A 27,654-nucleotide genomic window follows, 5' to 3' on the forward strand; every position below is an offset into this window, starting at 1 on the left:
AAAAAAAACCTCTACATAGAAAAAAGCAAAATTTCATCAAACGGTTCTACCTCCCCCAACCGTCCTGGAGCATCTTCCTCCATTCCACTGCCGAATCAATGGTTACGTTGCTCCCACCACAGACGACGAGAACGACACGACTTTCTGGCCCTAATTCCGGGACCAGCTGCTTAAGTTTCGACTGCAGCGGCGGCGGCGACGACGACGACGACGGGGCCAGCCCGATTGTCGCTTCTTCCTCTGCCTCGTTCTCTCCAGATGAAGATCGGTCATCGCCATATCCCTCATCCAAGGCCCTCTTTCGCTTCTTCGTTGGTTTCCTCCCGGCATCACCAACTGCAGCCTCGACACAGACTCCACACGCCAACTCCACCAATATTCGCTCATCATCAACTAGACGAAGTACTCCCCTCGCTGCCTCCGCATCAGGCAGTACCGTGCTATGCACCTTAACCCCCTCCGGCGGGTTCACCGCATACTGGAAGGTCCTCTCCGATACGCGGACAACACCCAGCGATGTCGCCTGCGAAGTAATCTTTGGCAAGGAGACAAGCTCCCCCTTTTCCAGAGCCGCAGCTAGCGAGTCCGTCCCCCGCGTCTCCACAGCGACAATGTGAATAGGGCTTTGCGTCGAGGACGACGACGACGATGACGACGATGATGACGACGAAGTCGTGTTCTTGGTGTGAGCTGCCTGACGGGACAGCAGCCGCCGCTCAATACCCATGACAATACCATTCATCAGTCCCCCACCGCCGACGCTACAGATAATTGCATCCACGGGCATTGCTCGATGAGCATACCGCGCGCTTTCCTCCTCCCCAACTGCAGGAGGTAACTGCGTAACCAGTTCGTCCACAAGTGTACTATTTCCCTCCCAGATCGGCTCGTTATCGAATGGATGCAGGGCAACCTTCACCACCCCGTTGCCATTGGGCCCGCAACCTACACCAAGCGATGCATTATCCTTCATCAGTACGTCCCGCATATACTCCCCGGCTTCGGAAATAGTTTGCCCGTGCAGAATCACGTCCGCCGCACCGGCGGTGAGCAGCCGCTGCACCATCAATGGCTTCGTTGGTACAGGGACAACAACTGTACAGGGGTATCCCAGGCTCTGGGCCGCGCAGACAGCAGCAAGACCGGCATTGCCGCCGGAAGAGGCATAGAAGTGCACGGGTCGGTTGACGTTTTCGGGTTTCGAGAGGTGAGAGAGGATCTGGTTGCCCATGGCGCGGGACTTGAAGGAGCCGCTGGGTTGCACGTTTTCGAGTTTCAGAAAGATTCGGCAGCCTGCTGCCCGGGAGAGAGCGGCGGATTCAACGAGCGGTGTCTGGATCCATGGGGTTTTGTACGCTGGGAGTGCTGCGGGTGTGGCTTCTGAGGGCGAGATGCTCCCCATCGTGTCGGTGTGGATGGGCATGTGTACGTGTATGTGTGTGTGTCTATTTGATATACGATGGTAGAGAAAATGAGGAGGGGTGTATAGATTGATCAAAGTTGAATGGTGTTGGTTCTTGAGTAGGTAGTAGTAAAGTTAGTAGTTACAGCGTTATGACGGAGTCACCAAGAAGAGAAAAATCAAAAACACAATCCAACGCACATCCTTCCATTATATGAGTATACCCGCTGAACTCTCTGTGATTCTGTTATACAATCGACTGTCTTCCCGATGCTATCTCTAGCAGTTTGCCGCGGGAAACACATCGCGTTTCCCGCCCCGAATATCTATCATGTAACAAATCATCCGCTGATAGCCTTGTGGACATGACCCAAAACTCCATTGGCCCGCCATGCGACAAAAAAAAAAAAAGACAAAAGGTCTGCTATTCTTATTCATCTGAGTGGCGAGGCGTCGTGACCGACTTTCGAGGCATAAGCAAGAAAGGAAACCTTGAGACGGCCGGGGCCCATCGATAACCAGGACCTCAATGACTTTCCGCTGGCGACAATACCAACAGCCTTCTACAACGGTACCCTCTCCCAAAAACTGGGAAGGCGATTCAGCTCCCAGGGTTCCCTCCCTTTGTAACTAATTCGCCAATCATGACGACTATGTCTCGACCACAAGAGGTGGGAACAAGATAGTCTTCTTAACGTCCTCTCCGTAATCCGGATCTGCCCCATACCTGGCAGCCGAGAAGCTCCGTTTTGAGGGGTCAGAGTTATCGACACGGAAAACATCCAGGATCTCCTTGGACTTGCTTGGCATGAACGGTTGTAATAAGATCCCCGTGATCCGCATCGATTCAGCCACGTTGTAAAGCACCCGCTGGTGCTGTTCCGGATCCCGCCAGGGTGCGGAGTTGTGGAAATACTTGTTCGTCTAGGAAGAGAAAACAGTCAGTATTGAACAAGGTAGTCAGTCAGTCTACGACGAATTACGCGAGGGATCCTCCTGACCTGTAAAACCACCCCCATGATCTCTTGCAGAGCGGCCCGTGGGTTAAGCTGCTCCATATGTTCTGCAACCCTGGTTGGCAGCTTGCTAAGCACTTCCTGATACTCCCTATCCGCAGCCTGTTCTGGGGAATTGCCAGATACAGCATTTTCTATATACGACCGGAGCTTCCCCTTGGAACATCCGATAGTACGATGAGCAATGTTGCCGACTCCCTGTTGGAGGAATTTCTTATAATCGCGAATGATGTGGGCGTTATCGTAATCCGCATCCGACGCTAGGCCACCCTGGAAAGCAAGGAAGAACCGCATAGTATCGACTCCAAACCGGTCAATGGCGAAAAACGGGTTAACCACATTTCCAGTTGATTTCGACATCTTTTCCCGATTCATGGTCCAATGCCCGTGAACAAGAACGTTTCGGGGCAAGGGTAAATCGAGGGCCATCAGGAATGCCGGCCAGTATACGCAGTGGAATCTGGATTTTATCAGAATTGACTTCACTCCGCCAGGAAATGCTCCAAACTCACCGAACAATATCCTTGCCAACCACATGGACATCTACCGGCCATCCAAGACGGCTTCCTTCTCCGGGAGGAAAAGGATATCCTGCCTTTGTCAAGTAATTTACGAGCGCGTCCAGCCACACATAAATGGTCTGCGTCTTGTCCCCCGGGACAGGAATTCCCCAAGTCAACCGTTCTACTGGCCTAGATATCGACAGGTCCTGGAGCCCGGAAGAGACCGAATTGACCACATCCGGCAGGTAGTGTTCAGGAGTGATGAATCCTGTCTTATACAATTCTAACAAGCGATCTTGGAAAGCCGATAGGCGGAAATGATAATTTGTTTCCGAGGACCACTCGACTTCTTTGCCTGTCTCGACTGAAACCTGGAGGTATGTGAGTAAACGTTACACATGGAGAAATTCAGTTCAATACGTACCATCCTCTTCCGCCCTGTGGTGGGATCCAACGAGAGTTGAACTTGGGACTGGGGATAGAATGTCTCGTCGCTGATAGAATACCATCCTTCATGTTTCGCTGTGTATATGAAGCCCCGGTGTTGTAACATTTCCTACACTACTTTAGCATTGATTGTAGATCCCTTCATCGACCAGTAACGTACCCAGAAGTACTGGACTGCTTCTTTGTGTGCAGTTTCAGTTGTCCGGATAAAGTAACTATAATCCATGTTGGCAGCATTCGCTAGGTCCTATAGGCACTCATCAGGATCCTGGAAACAATTGCTTGTCATTCGAACGCGGTGTAAGAGACACGAACCCTGAACGTTTTGCAGTTCCTGTCGCAGAAAGCTTGAGTGTCTATACCCGCGGCGCTTGCGGCTTGTTGGATCTACTTCAGAGTAAGCCAAAATAAAAGCATACTTTTTATTATGAGAATATCCTGTGCACCTTCATTCCATGCTCATCAGTCCCAGTCAATAATTGTGCATCATCCTCTCCAATAAGAGCCCGCCATCGCTTCAAAACGTCCGCAATAACCATGGTGTATAGGTGACCGACATGCGGAGCTGGAGGAGACAGGATTCGTCAGTAATCAGCTATATGCGAGTATAAAGAACAGTCCATACCGGCATTTACATAGAAAATAGGAGTGGTGATATAGTAGGGCTTTTTGGAAGCTCCTTCGGAGGAGGTGGTGGTATACCGACGCGGAGACAGGATGGGCGCGGGACGAACAACTCTGCAGGAGGCACATCTCCATGAAGGGCGCTGGTGGGCTAGCAACTGATTAGCCCATGAAAGGGCCCGAAAGCCTCCTCTCCGGGTCGCCATTTGTGAATAGCGTAGGAAAGAAACCGATGAAGACAAGTCGACGAGCGAGTCTGTTCGGAGGTTTTGGCGGCCTCCGCGGTGGTCCAAGCTTCTTTTTTTTTCTTTTGGTTAACTTCTTCTCCCTGCCCGCAGTCTTCTCTCTTCTCTCTTCTCTCTTCTCTCTACCTACCCAACTTCATATCTTTTGCTTCATAGACACTATATTTCTTTTATCTAAATTTTGGATACTCTGTCTATCTTTATATATTTCTTCTGCATTATTTGTTTTTGGTCGGTTGGACGCACTAACTACATCATGGCTCCCCCAAGTGAAGATACCTTCACCAAGGTCTCCACGGATGGTATGTTATTCGATAGCTTTATCTTCTCGGGTCTCTAACATTGTTGTCTCTTGCAGCGGCCACTGAGTTCGTCCAGTCGTTTTATCCTGCTCTTCAGTCAAACCGCGCCGTGATCGCATCATTCTATAGCACTCCCACCTCTACCATCCTGTTCAACGGAAACGCGGTTGCCGATGGAAATGCAGTTCAAGACATATTTGTCAACCAGATGCCACCGACGCATTACGAGGTGCAGTCCTTTGATTGTCAAATAATCAACAAATCATACCCTACCCCAACTCCGAGCGGCGTGAAGCTCCCCAACCAAATCACCACAAAGGATATCTCGATTTTGGTAATTGTCAGTGGTTTTGTCCGCTTCGGAGAGTCGCGAGATCTCCCACAGCGCGGTTTCAGCGAAACCTTCGTGCTGGTACCATATTCCTCCGCCGACGGACCAAAAGGCAAGCGCAAGCAACGGGACTGGCTCATCCAAACACAAAACTTCCGCCTGGTTGTTTGATTTGAAAAGCCGCTATTACGCAAAACGGAGATATGAAGAAAATGAGACAAAAGCGACATTGGATTCTATGTAACCAAGCCCTGGGAATCATACAACACAATTTGACGTTATTATATGTTAAAGAGAGCCAGGGAAATCTACTGCCGACTACAAAAAAAAACCAGAATAAGGATCGGTGCAACTGTTGAAAAACCATCAGGAGGCTCTTGGGGGTGGCCGCAAGTTCGCCTTGATTCGTTCAAGTAGCTCCTCGCGTGTGGCGTGTTCGTCGGGCAAAAGCCCCCTCTGCGATATATGTTAAGATATAGGACGATAAGTGTACGAAGGAAGAGACCATACCGCTCGAAGCCATCTGTGCATCTCTTCAAGTGTCCATGTGCTGGGATCTTCTAGAAAGTCAGCTGGATGGCTGCGTCTGAAGAGAAGGCGCAGGCTTGCCTCCGGTTGGATCTGATTCTTGGGGGAGCATCTCATTGCCCCAAATGGCCCACACGGCTGCCGCGGTGACCATTCCCGCGAAGCCTCAACACTAGTTAGTTGTGATTGTTCTTTTGGTGTTTGATTACGACTTGCTTTATGAAAATACCTAGAAAGAGATTCTAGATGTTTTGACTTTGTTAGCTCCCGCAGCAACTCCTCGCAATATATAATCAGTGGGTGGGATGGAATACCTTTGAGTTCAGTGCGCGATCTAGGGGCGTCGGCATCTTGAAAATTGTCTGTGGAGTTGATATAGGTAGAATTTGGATCAGAGGATATATAGAAGAATTCTAGTATGAGTTTGGGACAGGTTGTCTGATGTTTTCTGTGTCTTCTACTTATAGTATATAATATAAAATAATGTACGTTGTCAATATGCTGCCGCCTACTCCGTACAAGACGCCACGACGCCACGACGCCACGGGACGCATAAAACAGAACTAAAGCGTGCATTATTAGTCATCAGGTGCATAAACCCAGGGTTTGACCATTCCAGCCCTAGTCCACCCCAATTAGGACAGATCCCACACAACCAGCTGCCCCAGTTTAGTTTCCCGCCCGCCGCCGAGCTTCGAGATCGCGATTTGGTTGTTGCTATTGATATTGTGTCTCTTTCCTCTTCTACTTCCCCGACTATCACACCTACGTCGCTAATCCCCATCTGCCCACCATGCCTTCCGAAGTCTCCGATATCAAGCAGTTCATTGAGATCTGCCGCCGCAAGGATGCCTCCTGTACGTTTGCTCCTCAGCTCTCCCCAGCGTAAAGCTCCCGCGGGGACATAAACCGACCGGTTCAACCTTCCAAGTCATGCGATCAAGCTGACCAGGGACGATGTCGCTGTTTTCTTTTAGCTGCTCGCATCAAGCGCAACCGCAACTCTCAGCAGATCAAGTTCAAGGTCCGCTGCGAACGCTTCATCTACACCCTTGTCCTGAAGGACTCCGACAAGGCCGACAAGCTCAAGCAGAGCCTGCCCCCTGGTGCGTCATCCTCGGCTTCCTCTTTCAGTCGTCCCCCCTTGGTACAATCGCCGGCTTTTTGTATGGATACAAATGGTGGATTCTGGAACTACAGGCGTCCAAGGAGGAAAACACCCTGCTGATTGGGAAATCAATTACTGATGTCATATATCCTACAGCTCTCAAGGTTGTCGACGTGTCCAAGGGTGACAAGAAGAAGGCTCTGTAAATGTCTTGATTAATACAAAAAAAAAAAAAGACAGACCGGGAAGTGGGAGGACAGTACACGGAATTTCGAAGCATAATACAACCTGTCTTATAGAAAAATCATATCGGACATGGATGCTGGTGCGAGCCGACACCGGAATGGTCAATTCCCCCTGTTGCTTTGATGGATTGAACGTTATGGTATTTGGCTCCCGGTTGCTGTCATCAAAGCATGATATGATGTCAGAGAAGACGGCATATCCAACTGCGATCAGATGACCTGCATAACCTTCACTTCTTTCGAAGAAATCGCTTAGTCCGAGCTGTTTCCTCGTGTCTACAAGATAATGCAGAGGCAGAAATTAAAAATTTTGAAACCCCGTGGATGCTTCCTTTCGGTATCCCGATGGCCTTGAACTTGTGGACAACACTGATCCTGTATCATCGTTGTTTTGGACCTCTCTTTATCCCCTGGCGTCCGTGGGTACACAGCGAAGTCCTTTTGTTTCTTGGGCTTGTAGAGTGGACCTGCTGATCCTAGGTCAATGTCCAACGTATACGAACCAATGTAGACCTGATACAAGATGCACGCACGTCTCGGACGAAACTGACCCGGAAGAAAAGACCTACACACCCGTCTTGGCAGGCTATCCCGGTGAGCCTGAAACGGCCTTTATTTTCATCACCCTCCTATACTTGTTTGGGCAGAGCCGGGCAACTCTCTATGATCCAGAGAGGATCGACGACTCGAGAGCTCCAAGCCACTCCGCGCTTCTCTCCACCTCCGTCTTTTCAACGGTGAGGACCGCGGTGTGATACCCGATTCATCCAACCATTCCGTTATTAACTCGGATAGATTCCAAGTTTCTGTAGACCTGAACTTGCGAAATCCGAGGAGCGGAAGAGGGGGTGTTCCAGGCACAAAACTCGTCGTCCTCGAATCATGAGAACTGCTCCCCGATACAACGCACATCATTCCTGTTCAGGTCACGGCATTCTTCCTGACATGGTCCGTCTTGGAGACATGGAAGGACTCCGCGTCTTTATACGTCAGGGATATGCTGGGTCTGTTTTAGGCACAAGTGTCTCTTGTTGTTAATGTTGCTGTAGCAGGATTCTCCGTCTAATCAATTGTACACAGCTCACTTCAATCGGTCCGTCACCTCGGCAGAGCCTAAGGGATCGTCAGTATAGCGAACATATCAATGCTACCCTCATTTCCCCCTCATCAACATGAATGAAACCCTGGAAATTCAGTTGGAATCTGTGCGGGTGGCTAAGATTCAAAATTCACTAAGGTCTTGGGACTATATTCTGAAGCCCTCCCGTGCAGGAAACTGACATTAAGGGTGCATCCGGCTAATTTCGTAGTCTTGACCCGGGCGTCACAGTTTCAACAATGGCCCAGCGTGTGGAGCAGGACTCTGCTACAACCCAATGACAATAGTCGGACTAACGTTCTGTGTCGCATAGGATACAGGAGCGGTTTGCTGAAGTATAAGTCTGCGAGCTACCTCGTTGACCATGTCTCCTTTCACAGTCTGTTTTCATCTCATTCACCACGCCTCTAGTCAAGCCAGTCCTTTTACTCATTGGCTCTGGGTTTTGATATCCTCTTTACACTCCCTCAACCATGACTCTTTCGAAGATCGCGACTCTTGCTGGCTTCCTAGCCTCTGCCAGCCTTGTTGCTGGCCACGGTTACGCTACTAGTCTCGTCATTGACGGCAAAGCGTATGTTGTCTTAAAGGCTGCAATTGTTAGATATACAATTTATTGACTTTTACTTCCCCCAGATACGGAGGATGGATTGCTGATAACTACTACTACATGAAAGACCCACCTGACTGCTATGGCTGGTCTACCACAGTCACTGACAATGGCTTTGTCGCCCCCGACTCCTACACAAGTGACGATATCATCTGTCACAGGGGGGCTACTCCCGCCGCTCTCAGTGCCCCTGTCGCTGCTGGCAGCACCATCGAGATTACTTGGAACACCTGGCCCGAGAGTCACAAGGGCCCTATCATCAACTATCTCGCCAAGTGCAACGGCGACTGCTCCACCGTTGACAAGACCAGCCTGAAGTTTGTGAAGATCCAAGCCGACGCCCTCATTGACGCGTCTGCTAATAAGTGGATCACCGATGATATGATTGCCGACAACTTCACTGCTACGCTTAGCATTCCTTCTTCCATTGCCCCAGGAAATTACGTCCTGCGCCACGAAATCATTGGCCTTCATTCTGCTGGCCAGAAAAACGGCGCTCAGAATTACCCTCAGTGCTTTAATCTTAAAATCAGCGGCAGCGGCACTGCCAACCCGACAGGCACCTCGGCCACTACTTTTTACACTCCTACCGACCCTGGTATCTTGTTTAATCTTTACGCGGGTGCTACTTCCTACCCCATGCCTGGGCCGGAGCTTTACAGCGGCTAGATCAGATCAACTCTGGTCCCTCTTTTATCCGTAGTAGTTACAAACTGCAATAGTGTAGTGAGTATTTTGTCCTAGATGCTAGCCATGCCCGTGGCGTGTTTCCTATAAGATTCTTCTCCAATACACGGGGCTTGATTGAATGTACATATCACATTATTTCACTCATTACACCCCCTTTTTTTTTTTTCTCTCTACATCATATAGGCTCTGAAGTATAGGTTTTGTGAAATATGCCCAGAATAATTTTAAAAATGCATGGGTTAATCAAATCTATTGTACTTGATACGTGATCTATATATATATATATATATACATATTAAACCGCGATATCTACCTACCTTTTTATTCCGGAACAACCAGTGATATGAATATGAAGGAAGAAGAAGTATATATAATATAACCTACTGACTCCGCTCATACAGCACTTCCACATACCCTCCAACCCCTGCTCCCACCAACGCATCCTCAACAGACACGCGTCTCAAATCCGTGCGTCTCAACTCCCACTCCCTGAAATAATTCGGCTCCGCGCTGATCCTTCTGAACTGTACTCCCTCAAACAATGCAAGACTGCGCTCGTTCGCTTGTCCGATTTTCACACTCAGCGCTGCAATCTTCGCATCCGACCCCTCCATCTCATCCCTGCTCAAGAACTCCCGGACAAGGTCCTTCTCGTGTCCAATGACATACCGTAAGAAGGCTAAAAGGGCAGCCTTCCCGAACCCGCGCCGCTGGTCCTTTTTCTCGGCGATCATGAGCTCGATCTCCCCGATGATCTGGGGCCGGGATCCTTCTTCGCCGCCGTCCTCGATGCGGAGGAAGAGGTTGATGTCCCCGACCATGCGGGCCGGCGCGTCGCACTCCTCGGTTAGGTGGGGGGTGTTTCCGTGTGGATTGCGTGCCGGGAGACAGATGATGAATGTGAGTTTGTCGGGATCGTTGCGCCAGCTCTCTTGCATGGCGTATTCCTCCTCTAGTGTGAGGGGTTCGGAAGCTGTTGCTTCTTGGATTTCCTAGCGTGGGGATTTTAGAATGGATTGGTTGGTTTAGATATATATATATATATATATATATATATATAGCAAATGTAGTATATATATTAATTAGATTAGGTGCGGAAGGAAAGCGCGGTTACCTCGTCCTTCATCCATTCGTGATATCGCAGAACATGCCATTTCGCGTATGGGACTAGAAGCACCTTGGAGGTGGAGATGGCTGCGTGTGCTGGTATTAGCCTTGACTTTGTCTGGATTGATTTGAGACGTACGCACCGGTTGTGGCGTTGAGAAGCATTGCGATTCGGTTGTTCTACGCCGGATTCTTGTACGGTCTGGATCAGAAAGATGCACGGAGGGAGGTTGATGTGGGAGCGAGAATTTGAAGCTTTTCTTTGATTTTTCTGCAAGTCTTGGCGTGAAGTACATCGCAATCTGCTAGACTAGGGGGGATGTTTACATTGCAAGAATTAATCCCCCAGTTGATACCATGATATATATATATATATATATATGTCTTCGTGGAAAAATCATTGCTTCTCTTCCTGTCCTGCAAACGTCCCGAATTTGACGACTTCCACCTCCAGCGACTCCATGTCAACTAGGATAAGCTCGCCGGTTTCCCGGAACTTGGGAATAGAAATAAGTCGGACAGTTTGGAGGGGGATGTCTTCATCCGTGCCGCCCATCTCGGTGTCCTCCTCTCTATTCGGGTTCGAGGGAGCATCTCCTTCTATAATGGCGGTTTTGAATTGGGGTTGGTTGCCCGTGAAGAAGAGATGCGGGCAGGCTTTCATGACGAATGGATCATGCGTCTGGAACGGATAAGACCCTTTACACATCCCATGTCAGCAACTGGATCATGATTCAAGGAGGGAGATACTCTTACAGATGGTGTCCGGAGCGGTGGGAACACCACACCTCCACCGCAGCATAGCCTCCATAACCCGTGTCCTTGCTTCCGCAGCGCCATTAGTATCACCATTCTCGTCGTCGGCGAAATCCAGATATCGGAGTACGTCGTCCACGTTCTGGCCGCTACAGCCCCAGAGGCGCCAGCCCTCAACGTCTCCTTCCCATGGATTCGTGACACTGTCAAACCAACCTGGTTCCGGTTTATCCTCACCTGATGGTGGAGGAGCACAGTATGCCCTAGCCCGCGGGAACAGAGCGCGGTGCATAGGCTGCTGTGGGAGCGCAAAATTTGCCGGGTCGTTTTCACCTGGCATGAGCGTGATAGGCATACTCGGCAGGAGCTCTGCAAGGAAGGAATCAAACTGCGTGATTGGGGAGGCATTATATGTTGATGCATCATATCCATACTTTCTCGAAGCTCCATTCTTTTTCGCCGAGGTTCCATTATCGGGAGGTAGCGCCGCTTCTCCAGTCAAGTCAGTGCCAATAGAATTACCGGCGATAATTAACCTTGTAATAGTAGAGGCGTCTGGTGGTGAACCATCATCGTGTCCCGAGGACCCTGTATAGCCAAGAAGGTAGTCCGAGAGGAGATCGAGAGTAAGGCTGTCGCTGGAAGTCCCTGTAATATCAAGACCACTCACCAAAGCAATCTTTCCCTTCCTTGTACCTTTCGGTGAGGGAGGCGTTTGTTCTCTCTCCCATCGGCGCGGTTGTCGAGCTAGATCGGGGACCTTGATATCCACCGCCTCGAAGTCACCATTGGCGTTCTCAGTCCCAAGAATTGCCACCACAGCTCCGGTTGCTAGTTGAGTCGATTTGAGCTTGCTCCCGGTTAGTCGTATGCGGCCGGACTCGTCTTCTAACATAATCTGCGTTGACTCGGGATTTGAAGGATCGTTATATGTGCGTCGAGGAGCAGGAGCGAATGTGAAATTCTAGAAGATGTTAGAATCCATCGTACAAATAAGATGAGCCGAAGAGCTTACATCTTTTGTAAGATCATCCAGAATATTAGGTTTCAATGGCATCTCCATGTATACTGTGCCCGCAACCCAGCACAATTCTCCTTGTCGAACATCTAACACTCTCTCCACGCGACGGGCATGTTCTCCTGCAATCTATCGTGGCTCCTGAGTTAGCATGCAAGTTTGAGAGGCTCCTCAGTCCAAATCTTGCTTCTCTGGAGCTATCCACAACGGAAAAGCGTACACTAAATCCTTCCCAGGCCTCCACTGCAGCTTCCTCCACTGCCGGCTTCAGCTTTGCGAGCCGCAGGAAATACATATCGCCATATTGTTGTTGGTATTGTCTCTCTGTACCAGGGGGGAGTTGGAATGTATCTAAGGGGTTATAAAAAGCAGGCTCTCGATATATCGGCTCATATTGTTCCCCACTGTAGAGAAAATCCCCCAGGTTAGTTTGAAGCAGTAAAAAAAGATCTTGAAGGGGATGCGCAAATGCGAACCTGGGAGGGCGCAAGAACTCCTGTTCTGCGGGATTGATGGCCATTTTGCTGTGGATTTCCCTTCCCGAGTACTATTTCAATTTGATTGAAAATTCCCACATTAACCAAAGCAATTCCGAGCAACTGAGTGGGTGAGAAATGAGCAATTGAGGTTGAAGTCGTTGTCGGATTGACCGAGTTGGACACCAACGCGAATCACGCGTCTTTTGGCGTTGCGTAATTACCCATAGTTACCGCTTTGGGCAACCTCTCCATCTTCATCTTCACCTTCACCTTCACTTTTTATATTGTCAACAGCCATGAGAGGTTCTAAAATGATCTCTTCTACTTTAAATCTGGGTATAAATAATGCATCAGCCTGGTTCCCCAGAGATATTTCCAGGATATTGACCAACTATAGCTCGTCCTGGACTGAGCCGCCTGAGTGAGAGTGATTTAGGTGCATTCACAGCTTCATAATGATGGTGCCGGTTCTAGATTGATTTGCCAAATGCCATTGAGCTTAATGTCTGAGACAAAGAATAGCTGCTTGGACTTGGATTCTGCGTTATCTCGTGGAAGGCAAGAGATGGAATGTGATGCAATTGGACTCAATGATTACAACTCTATACCTCCAAGGACTTCGCATCACCCAGTGAACAAACGCAATTACGACTCAGTCAACTATGAAAGATAAGCTACAATCACACTGATTATCGTTAATTATAGGGCGTGCGGAAAGATCGGGGGAAAAGACAAGATCGAGTTCGTTATCCAGGGCGCCACCGCATACCAAACTCCCCCTTCGCATGCCAATAGTAGACTGTCCAAGTCCAAATGTCTTGATCTTGAAATGAGAGAACACTATTGATTGGTGCATCCTCTTGTTATTCTTGTGGTGGTATTGCTACTTCTCCCAAACAAGGTAGCAGCATTCAAATCATTGCGTCGAGTGGAACGAATCAATGTAATCAATACATTCTCGCATCATTTTTCACTCAGAAATGCCGCTCAACATGGTAAACAACATTGGAGTGGTTCTCTCATAATTCGCCGTCTTCCCAAGCCTTGAGTTCGTCCCAGATAACATCCAAGTTCAGTACAACCAAGCCCTAGAATCCGGTTCCTCTCTGTTGTTACCGAAAATGCAGATTCGATCTAGTTTGAGTCGCTTGCTGGGCAACTTTCTGATTCTCAGTCTGTCGGCATGTATCGTCACCTCCGCAATTAGCCTCAATTCCGTTCTGCGCGGCTTACCACACAATATTTTCCAACGAAGCCTACCGGGGTCCCTTGCAACTGCTCCTGAAGGAGCAGTGGGTTACTATCAACCGCCGCCAGGTCCAATTGACAATCCATACATATCAAACGCAGCTCTCGGACTACCAGAGGCGACAGAGGTAAACTCCGGGTCGGCCACTACCGAGATAAGGCATGATGAGTGAGTGCACCTCCCTCAATCTGCCAGGCGCTGTGAGAAGCTAACCATTTCCTTGGCCAGAACACGCAAAAACGTTGCCCCTACAGAGACCGGGGGAGTGAAGGCAGTGGCGCAGACAGGATCAGCAGAAAAGGATAAAGTGCGGTCTTGGGCTGGTCTGTTAGTTTGGGCTTTTGCCTCTTTGTTAAGCCTGTGATTAGAAACGTTTTCTCTCCTTCCCCCCTCCTCCGATTGATGTCAGCTTTTCTCCATCGGGGGTTGTTTGGTGCTTGAAGGTAACCCTCGAGACTCGATAACCGCCGTGACTTGTACAAAGTTTAGTTCACAATCATATTCAATACATTCTTCTCAATACCCAGCAAGTTGAAGCTACCGTTCACCACTATAGGTATTCTTTAGGCTCGCGCCAGTATGTAGGTTCCAAGTTGATTAGTAGTTAAATGACAACAAAGTTACTCGGTTTCCCCCCGAGCGAGGAAGAAGCATAATAATAATGCCTCGGTCCGTCGAGGCTGCTTTGCTTCCCCGCATTTTGACTCGAGCTGAACTACACAAAGGAGAAAAAAAATCCTGGAAATCCTGGAAATTATGAACAGTGCATCAGTTCTTCTACTTTGCGTGGGTCTTTTTATTTCTGTGTTGGGAGATTCTCTCCGCCCCTATTTTGGGTGTATACAAAGCTTACTACAAAAGCAGGTGCATAGTTAACTATATGTAACATACATATCCGACCCACCACAGATAGAACTTCCCTGAATAGTGTTTTCAACTGACATTGTCCGATAGACAAACTCACTTCTAATCCAAATTCTCCTGTATTTTGAGACCACAATGTCCATCCATACCCCTCTGTGCTCGCTGCTGGGCATCGACAGCCCCGTGCTCCTCGCAGGCATGGCCAAAGCCTCCGGAGCTCCCCTCGCCGCGGCAGTTTCCAACGCAGGCGGCCTCGGAGTCATCGGGGGCCTTGGATACACGCCCGAACAGATAGACGAGATGCTGACGGAGCTCAAGTCCCTGCTGAAGGACAAATCCCTTCCGTTTGGCGTTGATCTCGCCCTCCCGCAGGTTGGTGGCAACGCCCGCAGGACCAACCACGACTACACCAACGGCCAGCTGGACCAGCTGATTGACGTTATCATCGCCCATGGCGCGAAGCTCTTTGTCTGTGCCGTCGGGGTGCCGGCCCCGCATGTGATTCGGAAGCTGCACGACGCGGACATCCTCGTCATGAATATGATCGGGCACCCGAAGCATGCGGAGAAGGCGCTCAAGCTCGGGGTGGATCTCGTTTGTGCGCAGGGCGGCGAGGGCGGCGGCCATACCGGTGATATTCCCTTCTCTGTCCTCATCCCGGCGGTTGTGGATACGGTGCAGAAGTACAAGAGTCCTATGACCGGCCAAACGCCGCTGGTGGTTGCGGCGGGAGGCGTCCACGATGGACGCAGCCTGGCGGCGGCGTTGATGCTGGGCGCGGCGGGGGTCTGGGTTGGTACCCGTTTCCTTGCTACTACGGAGAGTGGCGCGAGTGAGCTGCACAAGGAGGCTGTTGTCGGGGCTCAGTACGGCGATACCAAACGTACTCTGGTTGTGTCCGGACGGCCGCTGCGGATGCTGCCAAATGACTATATCAAGGAGTGGGAGAAGCGCCCCGAGGAGATTCGGAGCTTGACGTCTCAGGGAATTGTCCCGCTGGAACATGACCTTAATAATGACAAAGACTTTGACATTCCCTTTCTCATGGGTGATGTTTCTGGTATTATCAAGGAAATCAAGCCCGCTGGGGATGTTCTCCGTGAGATGGTCCAACAGGCTGCCGGCCTTTTGAAGCAGGGAGTTGCATATACCACTGGTCCGCCAAGTAAGCTATAAGGTATATATTTCTTCGTTTTCTCGCGCTGTGGTTGTCGAGTCTACATTTCTTGCCTGTGGGTGATTGGGCTGGACTCTATACTCAAGCAAAAGTCGGTGGGAGGAATCTCATGATTTCATACGTATGTTTTAAGACGTGGGTTACATAGCATATACAAGTACAACATATCAACTGAGTAAAACTTCAGAACCATCTGGAACAACAACATAATAAGAGGTGAAACCCCGGGGAAACAGAGTGAGTGTTCTTCCGTTGCTACGAGGTCTGTATAGAGACAAGCACAATTCCAAAATAACCCAGGGGCTACAAGCAGCATTGGCAATACGCAGCTCTCTTTAAGACGTCAAGAAATGATTTACAGCCTGCCGAAGTGGGTAGGATTGCCAACACTGTCACCGCAACAATATACTCCAACAGGTGTGTGCGCAGCGGACAAAACCACCTGCTCCGTTTCCTCCCAACGAAGATAACTAGTGGCATCCATTTACCACCGCCTTACTCCCGTTGGCTCGTGCTTCCAAAAGATTGGGTGGCGGCGGCGGGCCAAAAACTGGCTTCTCCGGTTGTTGCGGCTGATCCCCGTTGGCGCTGTCAAGCTCATAGTCGTCGTCACTGATGCCTCTTCTTCTTCTCTTCATCATCCTCATCCTCCTCATCCTCGTAGTCTTCCTCGTATTCACTCTCTGTTCCTTCGTCATCCCTGTCTAGCTCAGCAGCGAGACCTTGGCCACGGCCCTGGGCTTGCATTCGTCGACAAAGCGCTTCGAGGTGATGGCTTTTCTTTCGCCACTTGTCGAGTTCTTCATGATTCCTTGTGCGTTCCTCTGCCATTTCTAGTATATTGCGATTCGTTTGATCGTGTTTGCGGGTGAGTGTAAGATTTTCTTTCTCTAACCGTTTAGTCTTTTTCGACATTTCCTCCATTTCTTTACGGAAAGTGAGGAAGAGCTCGTTGCTGTTGTTCAGTGTATCCTCCACCTAAAAAAGAAACATTGTTAGCAGCAACTTTAAATTAATGCTGAGTCTTTTTGGGTATCGTCATACTTGTTTGAACTTTTCCACATAAATATTCAGTTGGCTACGCAATTCGGACTCTGTGTGAGAAAAAGTAGACACTTGAGAGCTTAGGGCTCGACAGCGAGCCGCTTCGTTCTCTGCAGCTCGTCGCTGTTCTTCATACTTAGCCGTGAGACATTGGATTTCAGCATCTTTGCTGCGTAGCAACGCCTTGTAGTGTAGTTCGCGCATCTCAAATTTCTCACCAATCGTCTTGATCTTGGCTCGGAGACTATAGGATTTTAGACAGGAGCCCAGGAATAGTGTCTGGCGACTTACGCTTCGTCCAGGTCGATGTCCACTTTCTCACTGCGAGGATTGCCCTTGGCGGCCATGACGTCTTGGATATCGTACAAAAGAGAATCAAGACGTTCATTAACAATCAAGCGGGCCTTCTTTTCGGTCTCCTCCAGCTTTTTATTTTCATCCTGGTCGCCCCACAGCGGATTAGCTCTGTCCTAGATTTGGTGTATGGGGTACAGAAGGTAACGCCGATTAGCATGAAGCAACCCACCTTGACTTTCTTGTTCTCTTTGGTGAGCTCTCTACAGAGCTTTTCCAACTTATCTTTCATAGTAACCGTTTTATTTAACTCCGATTTACCCTTGTCCTGATCCTTTTGGAGCTGATCAGCCCGTTTCTTACTTTTGGCATAATCGCGATCCAATTTTTTCATGTCAGCCAGAAGTTCTGTGTACTTTTTGTGGACGGTCTCGAGACGGGTCATTGGCGATTCGATGGTGGTGAGAAGTTGGTTCAAATCTCTCGTAGCCTTCTTCACTTCACGCTCTACAGCAAGTACCTGTTAGTCCCCAATTCTCCACGAAAATCCACGTAACAGCAAAATAAATCCGTATAATATACAACCCGGGAGGGCAAAATGAAAACGCACCGATTTCCGCCTCTTGGTCCTTCTCGCCCGCTGCATCTTGTTCCAACTGTGAGATCTTGGCGGCCAAAAGCTTCGAGGTCTCGTTGGGGTCCGCAACCTTCTTCCCCTTGTTTTTTTTCGACATTACAGTAGAGGACATGATTTACCGCTTCGTCTCGATCAAACCAGGCAAGTCGAACCAGTTGACGAACTGTTCGGGGGCGGTCGCGTGGTCGGTCCACGAAAAAGGAAAAAATGCGAAGCCGGGACGGCGGTGGTTAGCAGAGTCAGTCAGTGTGTGACTGGACTGGGAGCCACGTCGACAACTCCAGGAGCTCGGGACAGCGTTGAATATGCTGCTTGTGACAATCCAAAGAACCAATGTGGTCAACAGTGACTATTCAATTCCCCTTGCAAATAGCGGAGATCCTTGAGGGCCTTATGCCAGGCTTGCAGAACTCGGAGGAGATGGATCTCCCAGATCCCACGACAACCAAGCTCTGCAAAGCCAAAAGAAAGCCCGCGGACGGTAGCAAAGTGTTGTAAGGCCTCGACGACGAAAAACCACACGGGCAAATATCGAAGCGTGAACGACAGGATAGGTTTCGAGGACCTTCTTGGGGAAGATTGAATCCAGTCGTGAGAGGGGAGGGTCTGCGCACTTGACCAACACTAGCCCGATTTGAAAATCTTCTCTTGGCATTTCTTGGATGATTCTTTCTGTGATCCCCAGCTCAGCTTCAACTTTTCCTTGGTCTTTCGACTTCAACTGCTTCCTCTTTACAGTGCTATCTGGTTAATTTCCATTCAGTCCCGTCCGTTCGTCGTCCTTCACCTGTAGTGCTCGATTCCGGCTGGACCGGTGCCACCTTCTCCAACACTTGCTCCGGGTTAGATTCGGTACCAAGCCTGGCCACCGCAGCTCACCAACGGAATACTGAAGCCAGTTTATCCTACAACACGGGACACGGGTATTCTGGAGGGGTCTCACTCGTTCGACGCTTCCCGACGCCATGCTTCGTTCATCGCTTGGGTTTGGCAAGCATCGAGTCCCGGCTCTGAGGCCATCTGTCGGCGGTCGCTGGCTGAAGGCTGCCTCTACAGCGACTCAATGGAGTCAGACACGCAAATATGCCTCTGTCACCAGTCTGGACAGCTTCCCTGAGGTGGGAGAACAACTGCACGGCTTCACCGTCCAAGAAAAGAAGCATGTCCCGGAATTACACCTCACAGCGGTCCGATTGAGACACGACAAGACACATGCCGATTACCTCCATGTGGCTAGGGATGATAAGAACAATGTTTTTGGAATCGGATTTAAAACAAACCCCCCGGATGCTACTGGTGTGCCCCATATTTTGGAGCATACGACTTTATGCGGTAGTGAGAAGTAAGCAGCCTTTCCTCGGGTGTGCTCTTTGTGATGTTCTAACCTTGCGGTCTTTTTTCTTCAGGTACCCTATCCGGGATCCTTTCTTCAAGATGCTCCCTCGATCCCTTTCAAACTTCATGAATGCTTTCACCTCATCCGATCATACCACCTATCCCTTTGCGACAACGAATCAGCAAGATTTCCAAAATCTCTTGTCTGTTTACCTGGATGCTACTCTTCATCCCCTCTTGAAGGAGGAAGATTTTAGGCAGGAAGGCTGGCGTCTGGGACCCGAGGATCCTCGAGCTATTCAGACTCAAGAGGGAAATTTGAAACCAGAAGACATCCTATTCAAAGGTGTCGTGTATAATGAGATGAAAGGTCAGATGTCGGATGCGAACTATCTCTATTGGATTAGATTCCAGGAAAACATTTTCCCCGCCATTAACAACTCCGGAGGTGACCCTCAGTATATCACCGACTTGACTCACAGCGAACTCGTGAAGTTTTCAAAACGGAATTACCATCCTAGCAACGCTAAAATCCTGACCTATGGTGACTTACCCTTAGACGGTCACCTAAAGCAAGTCGGAGGCGTACTAGATGGATTTCTAAAGGAAGAATCGGATGCGACGGTCAAGATGCCCATGGACCTTAGTCGGGGTCCCGTGAATGTGACTGTTCCGGGCCCAATTGACACATTTGCTAGTGAAGACAAGCAATTCAAGACTTCCACCTCATGGTACATGGGTGATACCACAGATATTGTCGAAACATTCTCTGCCGGTATCCTCTCCTCTTTGTTGTTGGATGGTTATGGATCGCCGATGTATAAGGCCTTGATTGAGAGCGGCTTAGGTTCCTCATTTACACCAAACACAGGCATCGATACTTCAGGCAGGGTTCCCATTTTCTCAATCGGTGTGAACGGTGTGAGCGAAGATCAGGCACCTTGTGTGAAAGAGGAAATCCAGCGAGTGTTCCAAGAATCCTTGTCTAAGGGCTTTAATGACGAGAAGGTTCAGGGATTCCTTCACCAGATGGAACTTGCTTTACGGCATAAGACCACCAACTTTGGTCTCGGTGTTATCCAGAAAACGATCTCGTCCTGGTTTAATGGCTCCGACCCCATGAAGGAGCTTGCCTGGAATGAGATCGTCAATGCTTTCAAGAGCAAATACGAAAAAGGAGGCTACCTCGAATCCTTGATGCAGAAATACCTCATGAACGACAATTGTCTCACGTTCACAATGGTCGGCACACCTTCTTTTAACAAAGAGCTAGATGACAAGGAAATGGTGCGAAAGGAGAAGAAGTTTGAACAGCTAGTTGCGCAGTATGGCTCTGTTGAAAAGGCAGTTAGTGAGCTTGGCAAAGCAGAGCTCCAGTTGCTTGAAATTCAGGAAAAAGCCCAGCATGCTGATCTCAGCTGTTTGCCCTCTCTGCGCGTTGAAGATATCTCACGCGACAAGGAGCGCAAGCCAGTTCGCGAGTCCAAAGTTGACGATACAGAAGTTGTATGGCGCGAGGCACCTACCAACGGTTTGACGTATTTCCAGGCACTCAATGCTTTTGCAGATCTTCCTGATGATCTACGTTTACTTCTGCCCCTATTCAATGATTGCATCATGCGTCTCGGAACCCCAACCAGATCCATGGAGCAATGGGAGGACCTCATCAAGCTAAAGACTGGCGGTGTCTCGACCTCGTCTTTCCACACCTCGTCTCCAACTGAACTTGGAAGATTCACCGAGGGCCTTCAGTTCTCTGGCTTCGCTTTGGACAAAAACATCCCAGAGATGCTCGAGATTTTGACCACCCTTGTTACAGAGACGGACTTTACCAGCCCCTACGCACCTGGAATGATCCAGGAGCTGCTGCGACTTACCACTAACGGAGCTCTCGACTCCGTCGCTGGAACTGGTCATCGGTATGCGCTGAATGCCGCTGCTGCAAGTCTTTCGCGCAGTTTCTGGGTACAAGAGCAACAGGCTGGTTTGGCACAACTGCAAGCGACCGCAAATCTTCTTCGCGATGCTGAAACCTCCCCTGAGCGCCTTGCCGAGCTGATCGAAAAGCTTCGTCTGATCCAATCCTTCGCGGTCTCTAAGACTTCAGGACTCCGTGTGCGTGTTGTGTGCGAGCCTAGCAGTGCTAGCCACAATGAGTCCGTCTTGCAAAAATGGATTGGCGGTCTGCCAGACATTCAGTCGCCAACCTCGGCTCCGGAAGCCTTTGCCTCAAATTTGGCTGTAACGAAGGCGTTTTATGACATGCCTTACAAGGTCTACTACTCCGGGTTGGCTCTGCCTACTGTTCCTTTTACACACTCGTCCAGTGCCGCACTGAGTGTGCTCTCTCAGCTTCTCACCCATAACTATCTTCATCCTGAGATTAGAGAAAAGGGAGGAGCATATGGCGCGGGAGCCAGTAACGGCCCGGTTAAGGGAATGTTCGCATTTACTAGCTACCGTGACCCTAACCCTATCAACACTCTCAAGGTTTTCCAGAACAGCGGTGTGTTCGCAAGAGACCGTGCTTGGTCTGATCGAGAAATCAACGAGGCCAAGCTGGGTATTTTCCAAGGCCTCGATGCCCCAGTGAGTGTTGATGAGGAAGGAACCCGGTACTTCGTGAGTGGCATCACCTACGAAATGGACCAGCGTTGGAGAGAGCAGGTGTTGGATGTCACTGCAAAGGATGTAAACGAGGTTGCGCAAACATTCCTCGTCGACGGCTCTCGACGATCTGTTTGCCTTCTGGGTGAGAAGAAGGATTGGGCCGAGCCTGAAGGCTGGGAGGTGCGAAAGCTTTCCATGAACCCTGATGATTCTGGAGCGTCTCCTGCAGACGTGGAAGGTGCCCATGCTTCTGCCTAAAGTGCAACCCAACCAACCCATGATCTAAGCCCTTGGCTTACATTTGCCTGCTTTTCTCGGCCTTGCCCGATGACATGGTCACAGTTGACGCCGAGGACTTGTTTGTTTTCCTTCTGCATTAGACATACACTTTTCCTCGCTGAACATGACATGACGTTCTCGGAGGACTGGTCAGTCATATATATCCTATCCCCCTGTACCTTTAAACCACTAATGTTTACCATGAAAAAAAAAAACAAGGCTTTGTATATAGTCAACTACGTGTACAATATCTCTCATCTCTTGCCAATTATTTTCGAAATCTTTGCATCTTCCCCCCTCCCCCGTCACTCGAAATGGGATACCTTTTTTTTTTTTTTTTTTTCCCTTCCTTCCACGCGCTCATCAAGAACAACCAGACCATATCATCGGCCGTTTGCCTCCATGATCGATAGATGGGTCACCGTCCTTCAAGGGACAAGCGCAATATTAATAGGAATGTGAACTCTTTCTCTGCAAGTAGTACACTTCCTGTTTCCGTTTTTCAGACCCGCCCTGGCTTTTCATCCCTTTCAGCCTACGCAGGGCGGACTAAAAACGTGAGAATATAACATAACTATTGTCCTAGATAACACGTTGTAATAGTGTAATAGAATACGAGAATACGCAGAGCTCTAACAGGTTTCGTTTCGATTCGGTCAAAGTATATCGGGTATAACCGTTTTCGCGTCATCAGTCATATCATAATATACAGGTATATAAGGGTATCACAAGGGGGGGGGGGGGAAGAATCGTAATATCTAGCATTCAACAACCGGACAGATCCCTGGTGTTGGGAGGTGTCTTAAGCGCGAAGTACTGGCTTGACCAGCAAACCAGTGCGTAGAACAGGAGGCTCGCTTCATCTTATGCCGTACCGTCATCTTCAGGAGCGTGGTTTGAGGAATCGTCCTTGGTTTTACGTAGTTGTGCACTGTGTCCTGTGGGATCATCATGCATGGAATTAACCTCAGGTGATGGCAAAGAGGGCGTCATGGGGAAAGGTGGAAATGGCTCAGTTCGTGAATCTTCCTCGTCCAGGTGCGAGTTTGACTCGCGTCGTGATATCCTGGAACGCCCATCGGTCAAGTCATGCTCACCACCTGACTCTAGCGGCCGCATATTGGCAGAGGAAGCACGGTGGGCGAGATCTGAAGATGCGGTTGAGGATCGTGGTAGAGAAGCAGTCTGGAAGGTTGCGGTTAGCATGGAGGCAATGGGGACGTCCGCGAATATCTCGCGCATTCACTCCAATAACTTACCCTGATATTTCCCAAGCTAATGCCTCGGCTCAGCGCGAGTTGCTGGGCAGCAAGTCGTCTCCGTGCAACTTCGGATTCCTCTTCTTGTTCAATCTGCTCTTCCTCCCTCTTCAGATCCTCAATCGAAATGGGTGTCGCATCATGAGAGACGTCTGCGTATGAGCTCTGGGGCGACCGCATGCGGCTGGCGCGCATCTTCTGCTTCTTTCTCTTCCTCTTCGACGCCTTGGAGGATGCTAAGCTGAAGGTGCCAGACGTAGACCTCATACTTTCTGGTTTATCTCCTCCTTGGTCGTCCGACTCCAGGCCTGTTCCTCGACGGCTGGTAAGAATCATGGCAAATTCATCATCCAGAGGGACTGCATCCTCCTCTTCATCGCTTGGAATCAAATCGCCTCGCGAACTCAGCGAATTCGTCGTCTCCCGTGACGATTGTGTCGAACTCCGGTATCGTGCATTGCGACTATTAGCCACCCGGCTATCGGATTCCTCTGCGGCCTCCATCAGAGGACTCTCCTCATAAACATGTCGTCGCAACCCTGTCGGGTGCTCCTGAAGGTCAGCCGCGGACGGTCTGTACTTGAGTCCCCGGGCGCCCAGTCTCCAGGGAAAGCGTTCGAGGAAACCGAGGAAGGATGAACTGGGAATAACGGTTGGGTCATTACGATCATCGGGGACCAGAAGACCGCTTTTCCTCCTGCTCGTTCGTCGAGTTCCATAGCTCATTTTCCGCTGCTGACGCGGCTGTTCTGCGCTTCCCCGCGCCAATCCGCTTCCCGCCAAAAGACGGTCCAGTTCATCCGTCCCCCAGCCTAGGATCGTATCATCGGCCTCTTCATTCTCCCAGTCATCGTAGAAATCGAATTCTGCATAGCGTTGTCGGCGGCGTCGAAGGTGGTCTTCGCGACTAGGGAGACAGGGTTCAGTGCATGCATAGATGCAGTTCCCAATGGCGGTGAAACAGGGGAAGATGTAATTATGAGAAAATGTATATATGCCCTCTTGGGCCGTCTCATTCGCAGACTCGAGGTTATGCGAGATCTGGTTGATTGTCTGCCGGACTCGGGGGTCTCTCGGTCGCATCATGGTGTTGGCTGGGAATAGGGAGAGTCTCCCAATGTAGGGTGTAGTAGGATGGCTCAGTTCCCGTCGGCCTTATCCAGGGAATCCCATTGACGTCCAGTGTTTGGGACACGGAGGGCAAGAACGAACTTTTTTTTTTTTTTTGCTGTAAACTGGATAGATAGAGAGTGACGAGACTCAAACAGATGGCCTGAATAAAGAGGGAGGAGCGAGAGAGAGAGAGATAGAGAGCCTCAGGAAGAAACGGGCAGCGATGTCATCCAGGGAATCTTAGTCAGCTCACAGCCCAATCGATCACCACAACCCAAATTAGGAAATTGCACTTGCACTCAGTTCCCTAGTTCCTGATACGATTAATCTCTCCCCTCAATTATGGTATATTATATCCGATTTCTCAAGACTCCAAGGATCCAGAAGCAGAAAGCCGGTTCCATTACTGTATCCGCCCTAATATGCATCACAACCGACCTAGGTGATGCCTTCCTCGCGGACGATGTGGACTTGCAAGTAATGCTTCACCTCTCTCCTACCAAGAAGGTGGTATATCAAGAACCCCTACAATGGAAGGCTGGCAGACGTGAACTTCCAGTGGCACTGGGGCCTTTCCCTGCACATGTCTCTCAGCAAGTTTTGACCATGGGTGTGACTACCACTCACTCCCATCATCATGATTCACATCCACTATTCTCAGACTCGTTACTAGATGAGCGCAGCATTCCACTCGTAATGTCCGGTTGGAGTGCAGAATTTGGAGGTCCATCATTAACTGCTGAAAAACTGGTGGAAAGACGATTTAGCTTAACGGATAAGCTAGGGCTCAGCATCTGGGAGGAGACTGGCAATAGCATTGCACGCCACATCTGGTGAGGCTAGACCCTCTCTCAGGCTTCTCCTTACTTATGTTTCTAATCAAGTTCCATTTCCATCTTCCAGGGATGCAGCAATTGCTTCAGTCATGTATCTGCAACAAATAATTACCGGGAAGCAATCAGCCCCTGCCCTAATGCGGCAGACTCTTCTACGAACTGAACGCAGCAGCAGCAGTAGCCCTCTCCATGTAATCGAGCTGGGATCAGGGTGCGGGATTGTAGGGATTGCACTCGCACAGCTGCTCTCTCGGTGCTCTGTCTTTCTCACCGATCTACCAGAAGTCGAGGAAATCGTAAGTAGAAATATCGCGGCCGCTCAGCCTGCGCCGTTCTCAGAGCTCCAGTACCGCACCCTTGAATGGGAAGATGCGCTTCCGGATGATCTATGCGGTGGCTCTATCGACTTGGTTCTAGTCTCAGACTGCACATACAATGCCGACAGTTTACCAGCCCTGGTGTCGGTCCTTGATCGACTCGTCCAGATGTCGCCGAATGCGATCATTCTTGTTGCCTTGAAGAGGCGACATGAAAGCGAGAAGATTTTCTTTGATTTGATGCAGTCAGCAGGGCTGTCTACCTTGCACTCGCACCGAATGGAACTGCCATCCCAACATGATCAGTGCGATCAAATTGAATTGCACTGCTATGGCCGAGCCAAGAAGCCATGAAAGACTGGAATGTAATACATCCCATGAGGACTATCGGCTCTAGCTTTATATGCTCCCGAGGACTGTCTTTCAAAAAGTGAACACGTTCACCTTATCCATTGTGTACGATATACGACCTCTATCTCTATACATGACACGTCTATCCGTTGTAGAAATTTCTGTCAAAATAGTTTTGCCTTGTGTGTATAAAAGTATAAAAACTAACCTGACCGCATTTGATGCTCTCTTCTGCCAAAGTTTTGATGTTCAACAATAGTACATACACCTCATCTCATCCTCTGTCCTTGCTATTAAGAGGTAGCTTGAATAATAACGACATATACGTTGCCTTCGATGGCATACAAGGAAGGAAGACGTCACGAGGACTTCACAGATAGCCATTTATATCTGTGACTAGTCCCCAGAGAGCGGTTCCATACTGTCCGCAAATGCCGGGACCCAACCTCGGTCGACTCGAGCCTATCCTTGTGGTAAAATGACAGGAAAGATGAAGGTTTAGACGGCACGCGGCCACCTCCACGGAACTTTAAGAATGGTCGACTCGTTACTAACCCACGGAGCAAGTGTCGAGGCCTCCTAGTGAGGGTCGAAAAGATGGGCTCCAAGGTGGAGTCTAGTGGCACAAAGTCGGAATCCGCAGGTATCAGCGAAAGGTTTTGGAAGGCATCGTGAACGGTGAGCGGCAGGGAGATTTGAGACTGATGTCCATTGAATATCTGCCTACTAGCGTTGAGACTATGTGACCGTTGCGGCGGTATCACTGGTAGGCCGTTTCCCGGGTGTTTGGAGTTGGTCAAAACGAAGTCCCCTCGTGCATATTCCAAAGTTCGTCGTGTAAAAGCACTAAAGTTTGCGGCTAAAGTCACGGCACATAGAGGAAGAAAGGCCAACGGCATGGGGCTATCGCGGGTTGGCAACGAATAGACGGAGAGCTTCGCACAGAGAGCCCATAAGTCTGCATATAAACAGCAAATAACATAAACATCACCACCAACAACCTCAAATTGATCCGGCCGGCTCTCGTGACAACCAAGCAAGGTATACTCCGCGCCCAAGCCAATAACTACTGACCCTTCATGGATGGCCCATTGTTCCCCTGCTCCCAGGCGAATATCCTTGTAGGAATGGAGACGGGTGCAAAGGTTTGGCTTTGTCTGATGAAATGAATTCCGCGCTGGGCTGTTGGAGGAAAGTCCATAATTCTTACCGTCTCGGGTTGAAGACATGGTCGATGATGAGGTCTGATCCTGACACAGCTTGTAGTGCCATATAGGAGGTCGGTGGACGTAGATCGCATGTCGACGCTTCTTGGTTACTGAGTCTTGAAGCTGCTCTAGTTGAGAGTCTTGCCCCGAATCCTCAGAAGAGAGCAAGGATTCTGTCGAGGAGGAGGAGGAGCAGCTCCAGTCAGGGTCAGGACTGGGATGCGTATGCATGTTGAAGATTGATACAAACAAGAGTGATGATATTTATCTGGTACCAGGGGTATTCCAATAGCCGAAATCAAGGAAGAAAACACCAAGAGGGATGGAATAATTGTCTGGAGCAAGTTCCCAACAACGCTTCAAATCAGTTGTCGCTTCAGCTGAGATATGCATGCTCTGGGGAAAGACCTACCTTCCTTCCTTCCTTCCTCCTCGTAAATTCACATGTCGAGATGATGGTAACGAGTGATGAATTTTGAGATACATCCCACTAATCCTTGTGGGTGTTTTGGTCCAACCCTGGCTCAATGCTGGTCAAGATTCTATCCATGTTTAAACGGAATCCATTGAG

At 49.6% G+C, this 27,654-nt stretch overlaps 15 protein-coding genes across 15 annotated transcripts; 7 read left to right on the forward strand and 8 right to left on the reverse strand.

The window, feature by feature from the left end:
• Positions 1–46: 46 nt before the first annotated feature.
• Positions 47–1,402, reverse strand: P175DRAFT_0437373 (putative L-serine dehydratase; the record flags this gene model as incomplete). The annotated part of the gene is made up of 2 exons (XM_040893852.1): positions 47–623; positions 669–1,402. 2 exons carry the CDS (start codon positions 1,400–1,402, stop codon positions 47–49), a joined length of 1,311 nt encoding a protein of 436 aa, XP_040752128.1.
• Positions 1,403–2,053: 651 nt separating this feature from the next.
• Positions 2,054–4,198, reverse strand: P175DRAFT_0438241 (methionine--tRNA ligase MSM1; the record flags this gene model as incomplete). Its single annotated transcript, XM_040893902.1, has 8 exons — positions 2,054–2,326; positions 2,404–2,878; positions 2,931–3,292; positions 3,346–3,477; positions 3,529–3,615; positions 3,684–3,755; positions 3,815–3,933; positions 3,994–4,198. 8 exons carry the CDS (start codon positions 4,196–4,198, stop codon positions 2,054–2,056), a joined length of 1,725 nt encoding a protein of 574 aa, XP_040752129.1.
• Positions 4,199–4,493: 295 nt separating this feature from the next.
• On the forward strand, positions 4,494–5,041 carry P175DRAFT_0438034 (putative nuclear transport factor 2 domain protein; the record flags this gene model as incomplete). Its single annotated transcript, XM_040893888.1, has 2 exons — positions 4,494–4,539; positions 4,596–5,041. The coding sequence occupies 2 exons, from the start codon at positions 4,494–4,496 to the stop codon at positions 5,039–5,041; spliced, it is 492 nt and encodes a 163-aa protein (XP_040752130.1).
• A 195-nt stretch (positions 5,042–5,236) lies between these two features.
• Positions 5,237–5,748, reverse strand: P175DRAFT_0532093 (Ish1 domain-containing protein; the record flags this gene model as incomplete). Its single annotated transcript, XM_040899932.1, has 3 exons — positions 5,237–5,326; positions 5,381–5,563; positions 5,713–5,748. The coding sequence occupies 3 exons, from the start codon at positions 5,746–5,748 to the stop codon at positions 5,237–5,239; spliced, it is 309 nt and encodes a 102-aa protein (XP_040752131.1).
• A 443-nt stretch (positions 5,749–6,191) lies between these two features.
• P175DRAFT_0406072 (60S ribosomal protein eL38) lies at positions 6,192–6,503 on the forward strand (the record flags this gene model as incomplete). The annotated part of the gene is made up of 2 exons (XM_040893027.1): positions 6,192–6,255; positions 6,376–6,503. Coding segments are annotated over 2 exons (192 nt in total), but the record flags the coding sequence as incomplete, so codon positions are not given.
• Positions 6,504–8,323: 1,820 nt separating this feature from the next.
• Positions 8,324–9,129, forward strand: P175DRAFT_0437723 (lytic polysaccharide monooxygenase auxiliary activity family 9 protein; the record flags this gene model as incomplete). Its single annotated transcript, XM_040893866.1, has 2 exons — positions 8,324–8,424; positions 8,487–9,129. 2 exons carry the CDS (start codon positions 8,324–8,326, stop codon positions 9,127–9,129), a joined length of 744 nt encoding a protein of 247 aa, XP_040752133.1.
• A 401-nt stretch (positions 9,130–9,530) lies between these two features.
• Positions 9,531–10,422, reverse strand: P175DRAFT_0532098 (uncharacterized protein; the record flags this gene model as incomplete). Its single annotated transcript, XM_040899933.1, has 3 exons — positions 9,531–10,142; positions 10,265–10,344; positions 10,401–10,422. 3 exons carry the CDS (start codon positions 10,420–10,422, stop codon positions 9,531–9,533), a joined length of 714 nt encoding a protein of 237 aa, XP_040752134.1.
• Positions 10,423–10,654: 232 nt separating this feature from the next.
• P175DRAFT_0532099 (DNA-directed DNA polymerase delta subunit POL31) lies at positions 10,655–12,551 on the reverse strand (the record flags this gene model as incomplete). Its single annotated transcript, XM_040899934.1, has 5 exons — positions 10,655–10,956; positions 11,014–11,977; positions 12,029–12,160; positions 12,252–12,435; positions 12,508–12,551. 5 exons carry the CDS (start codon positions 12,549–12,551, stop codon positions 10,655–10,657), a joined length of 1,626 nt encoding a protein of 541 aa, XP_040752135.1.
• A 948-nt stretch (positions 12,552–13,499) lies between these two features.
• On the forward strand, positions 13,500–14,352 carry P175DRAFT_0230727 (uncharacterized protein). Its single transcript, XM_040892647.1, has 2 exons — positions 13,500–13,927; positions 13,988–14,352. The coding sequence occupies exons 1-2, from the start codon at positions 13,632–13,634 to the stop codon at positions 14,121–14,123; spliced, it is 432 nt and encodes a 143-aa protein (XP_040752136.1). The 5' UTR covers positions 13,500–13,631; the 3' UTR covers positions 14,124–14,352.
• Positions 14,353–14,464: 112 nt separating this feature from the next.
• On the forward strand, positions 14,465–15,883 carry P175DRAFT_0230745 (NAD(P)H-dependent flavin oxidoreductase). The gene has a single exon (XM_040892648.1). The coding sequence runs from the start codon at positions 14,759–14,761 to the stop codon at positions 15,797–15,799; it is 1,041 nt and encodes a 346-aa protein (XP_040752137.1). The 5' UTR covers positions 14,465–14,758; the 3' UTR covers positions 15,800–15,883.
• A 16-nt stretch (positions 15,884–15,899) lies between these two features.
• On the reverse strand, positions 15,900–18,338 carry P175DRAFT_0501373 (taxilin). Its single transcript, XM_040897153.1, has 6 exons — positions 17,749–18,338; positions 17,371–17,645; positions 17,136–17,284; positions 16,845–17,088; positions 16,481–16,778; positions 15,900–16,419 (listed from the first exon to the last, which is right to left on the reverse strand). The coding sequence occupies exons 1-6, from the start codon at positions 17,885–17,887 to the stop codon at positions 16,271–16,273; spliced, it is 1,254 nt and encodes a 417-aa protein (XP_040752138.1). The 5' UTR covers positions 17,888–18,338; the 3' UTR covers positions 15,900–16,270.
• A 402-nt stretch (positions 18,339–18,740) lies between these two features.
• Positions 18,741–21,978, forward strand: cym1 (pitrilysin family metalloprotease cym1; the record flags this gene model as incomplete). Its single annotated transcript, XM_040895939.1, has 2 exons — positions 18,741–19,117; positions 19,182–21,978. The coding sequence occupies 2 exons, from the start codon at positions 18,741–18,743 to the stop codon at positions 21,976–21,978; spliced, it is 3,174 nt and encodes a 1,057-aa protein (XP_040752139.1).
• Positions 21,979–22,863: 885 nt separating this feature from the next.
• Positions 22,864–24,344, reverse strand: P175DRAFT_0509287 (uncharacterized protein; the record flags this gene model as incomplete). The annotated part of the gene is made up of 2 exons (XM_040898413.1): positions 22,864–23,184; positions 23,259–24,344. 2 exons carry the CDS (start codon positions 24,342–24,344, stop codon positions 22,864–22,866), a joined length of 1,407 nt encoding a protein of 468 aa, XP_040752140.1.
• Positions 24,345–24,693: 349 nt separating this feature from the next.
• Positions 24,694–26,086, forward strand: P175DRAFT_0478938 (protein N-lysine methyltransferase family protein). Its single transcript, XM_040895379.1, has 2 exons — positions 24,694–25,204; positions 25,275–26,086. The coding sequence occupies exons 1-2, from the start codon at positions 24,714–24,716 to the stop codon at positions 25,876–25,878; spliced, it is 1,095 nt and encodes a 364-aa protein (XP_040752141.1). The 5' UTR covers positions 24,694–24,713; the 3' UTR covers positions 25,879–26,086.
• On the reverse strand, positions 26,057–27,579 carry P175DRAFT_0230852 (uncharacterized protein). The gene is made up of 2 exons (XM_040892649.1): positions 27,496–27,579; positions 26,057–27,418 (listed from the first exon to the last, which is right to left on the reverse strand). The coding sequence occupies exon 2, from the start codon at positions 27,312–27,314 to the stop codon at positions 26,235–26,237; it is 1,080 nt and encodes a 359-aa protein (XP_040752142.1). The 5' UTR covers positions 27,315–27,418; positions 27,496–27,579; the 3' UTR covers positions 26,057–26,234.
• Positions 27,580–27,654: the final 75 nt, after the last annotated feature.

The sequence above is a fragment of the Aspergillus ochraceoroseus genome, assembly GCF_002846915.1.
Source record: "Aspergillus ochraceoroseus IBT 24754 chromosome Unknown P175scaffold_4, whole genome shotgun sequence".
Taxonomy (NCBI): Eukaryota; Fungi; Ascomycota; class Eurotiomycetes; order Eurotiales; family Aspergillaceae; genus Aspergillus; species Aspergillus ochraceoroseus.

Coding starts and splice junctions, on each gene's coding strand:
- P175DRAFT_0230727 (XM_040892647.1), top strand. CDS start 13,632: ATGCAGATTCGATCTAGTTTGAGTCGCTTGCTGGGCAACTTTCTGATT. Junction 13,928..13,987: donor ACCGAGATAAGGCATGATGA/GTGAGTGCACCT, acceptor TTCCTTGGCCAG/AACACGCAAAAACGTTGCCC.
- P175DRAFT_0230745 (XM_040892648.1), top strand. CDS start 14,759: ATGTCCATCCATACCCCTCTGTGCTCGCTGCTGGGCATCGACAGCCCC.
- P175DRAFT_0501373 (XM_040897153.1), bottom strand. CDS start 17,887: ATGTCCTCTACTGTAATGTCGAAAAAAAACAAGGGGAAGAAGGTTGCG. Junction 17,089..17,135: donor GACATCGACCTGGACGAAGC/GTAAGTCGCCAG, acceptor AAAATCCTATAG/TCTCCGAGCCAAGATCAAGA. Junction 16,779..16,844: donor ATGTGGAAAAGTTCAAACAA/GTATGACGATAC, acceptor TTTCTTTTTTAG/GTGGAGGATACACTGAACAA.
- P175DRAFT_0478938 (XM_040895379.1), top strand. CDS start 24,714: ATGGTATATTATATCCGATTTCTCAAGACTCCAAGGATCCAGAAGCAG. Junction 25,205..25,274: donor AGCATTGCACGCCACATCTG/GTGAGGCTAGAC, acceptor TCCATCTTCCAG/GGATGCAGCAATTGCTTCAG.
- P175DRAFT_0230852 (XM_040892649.1), bottom strand. CDS start 27,314: ATGCATACGCATCCCAGTCCTGACCCTGACTGGAGCTGCTCCTCCTCC.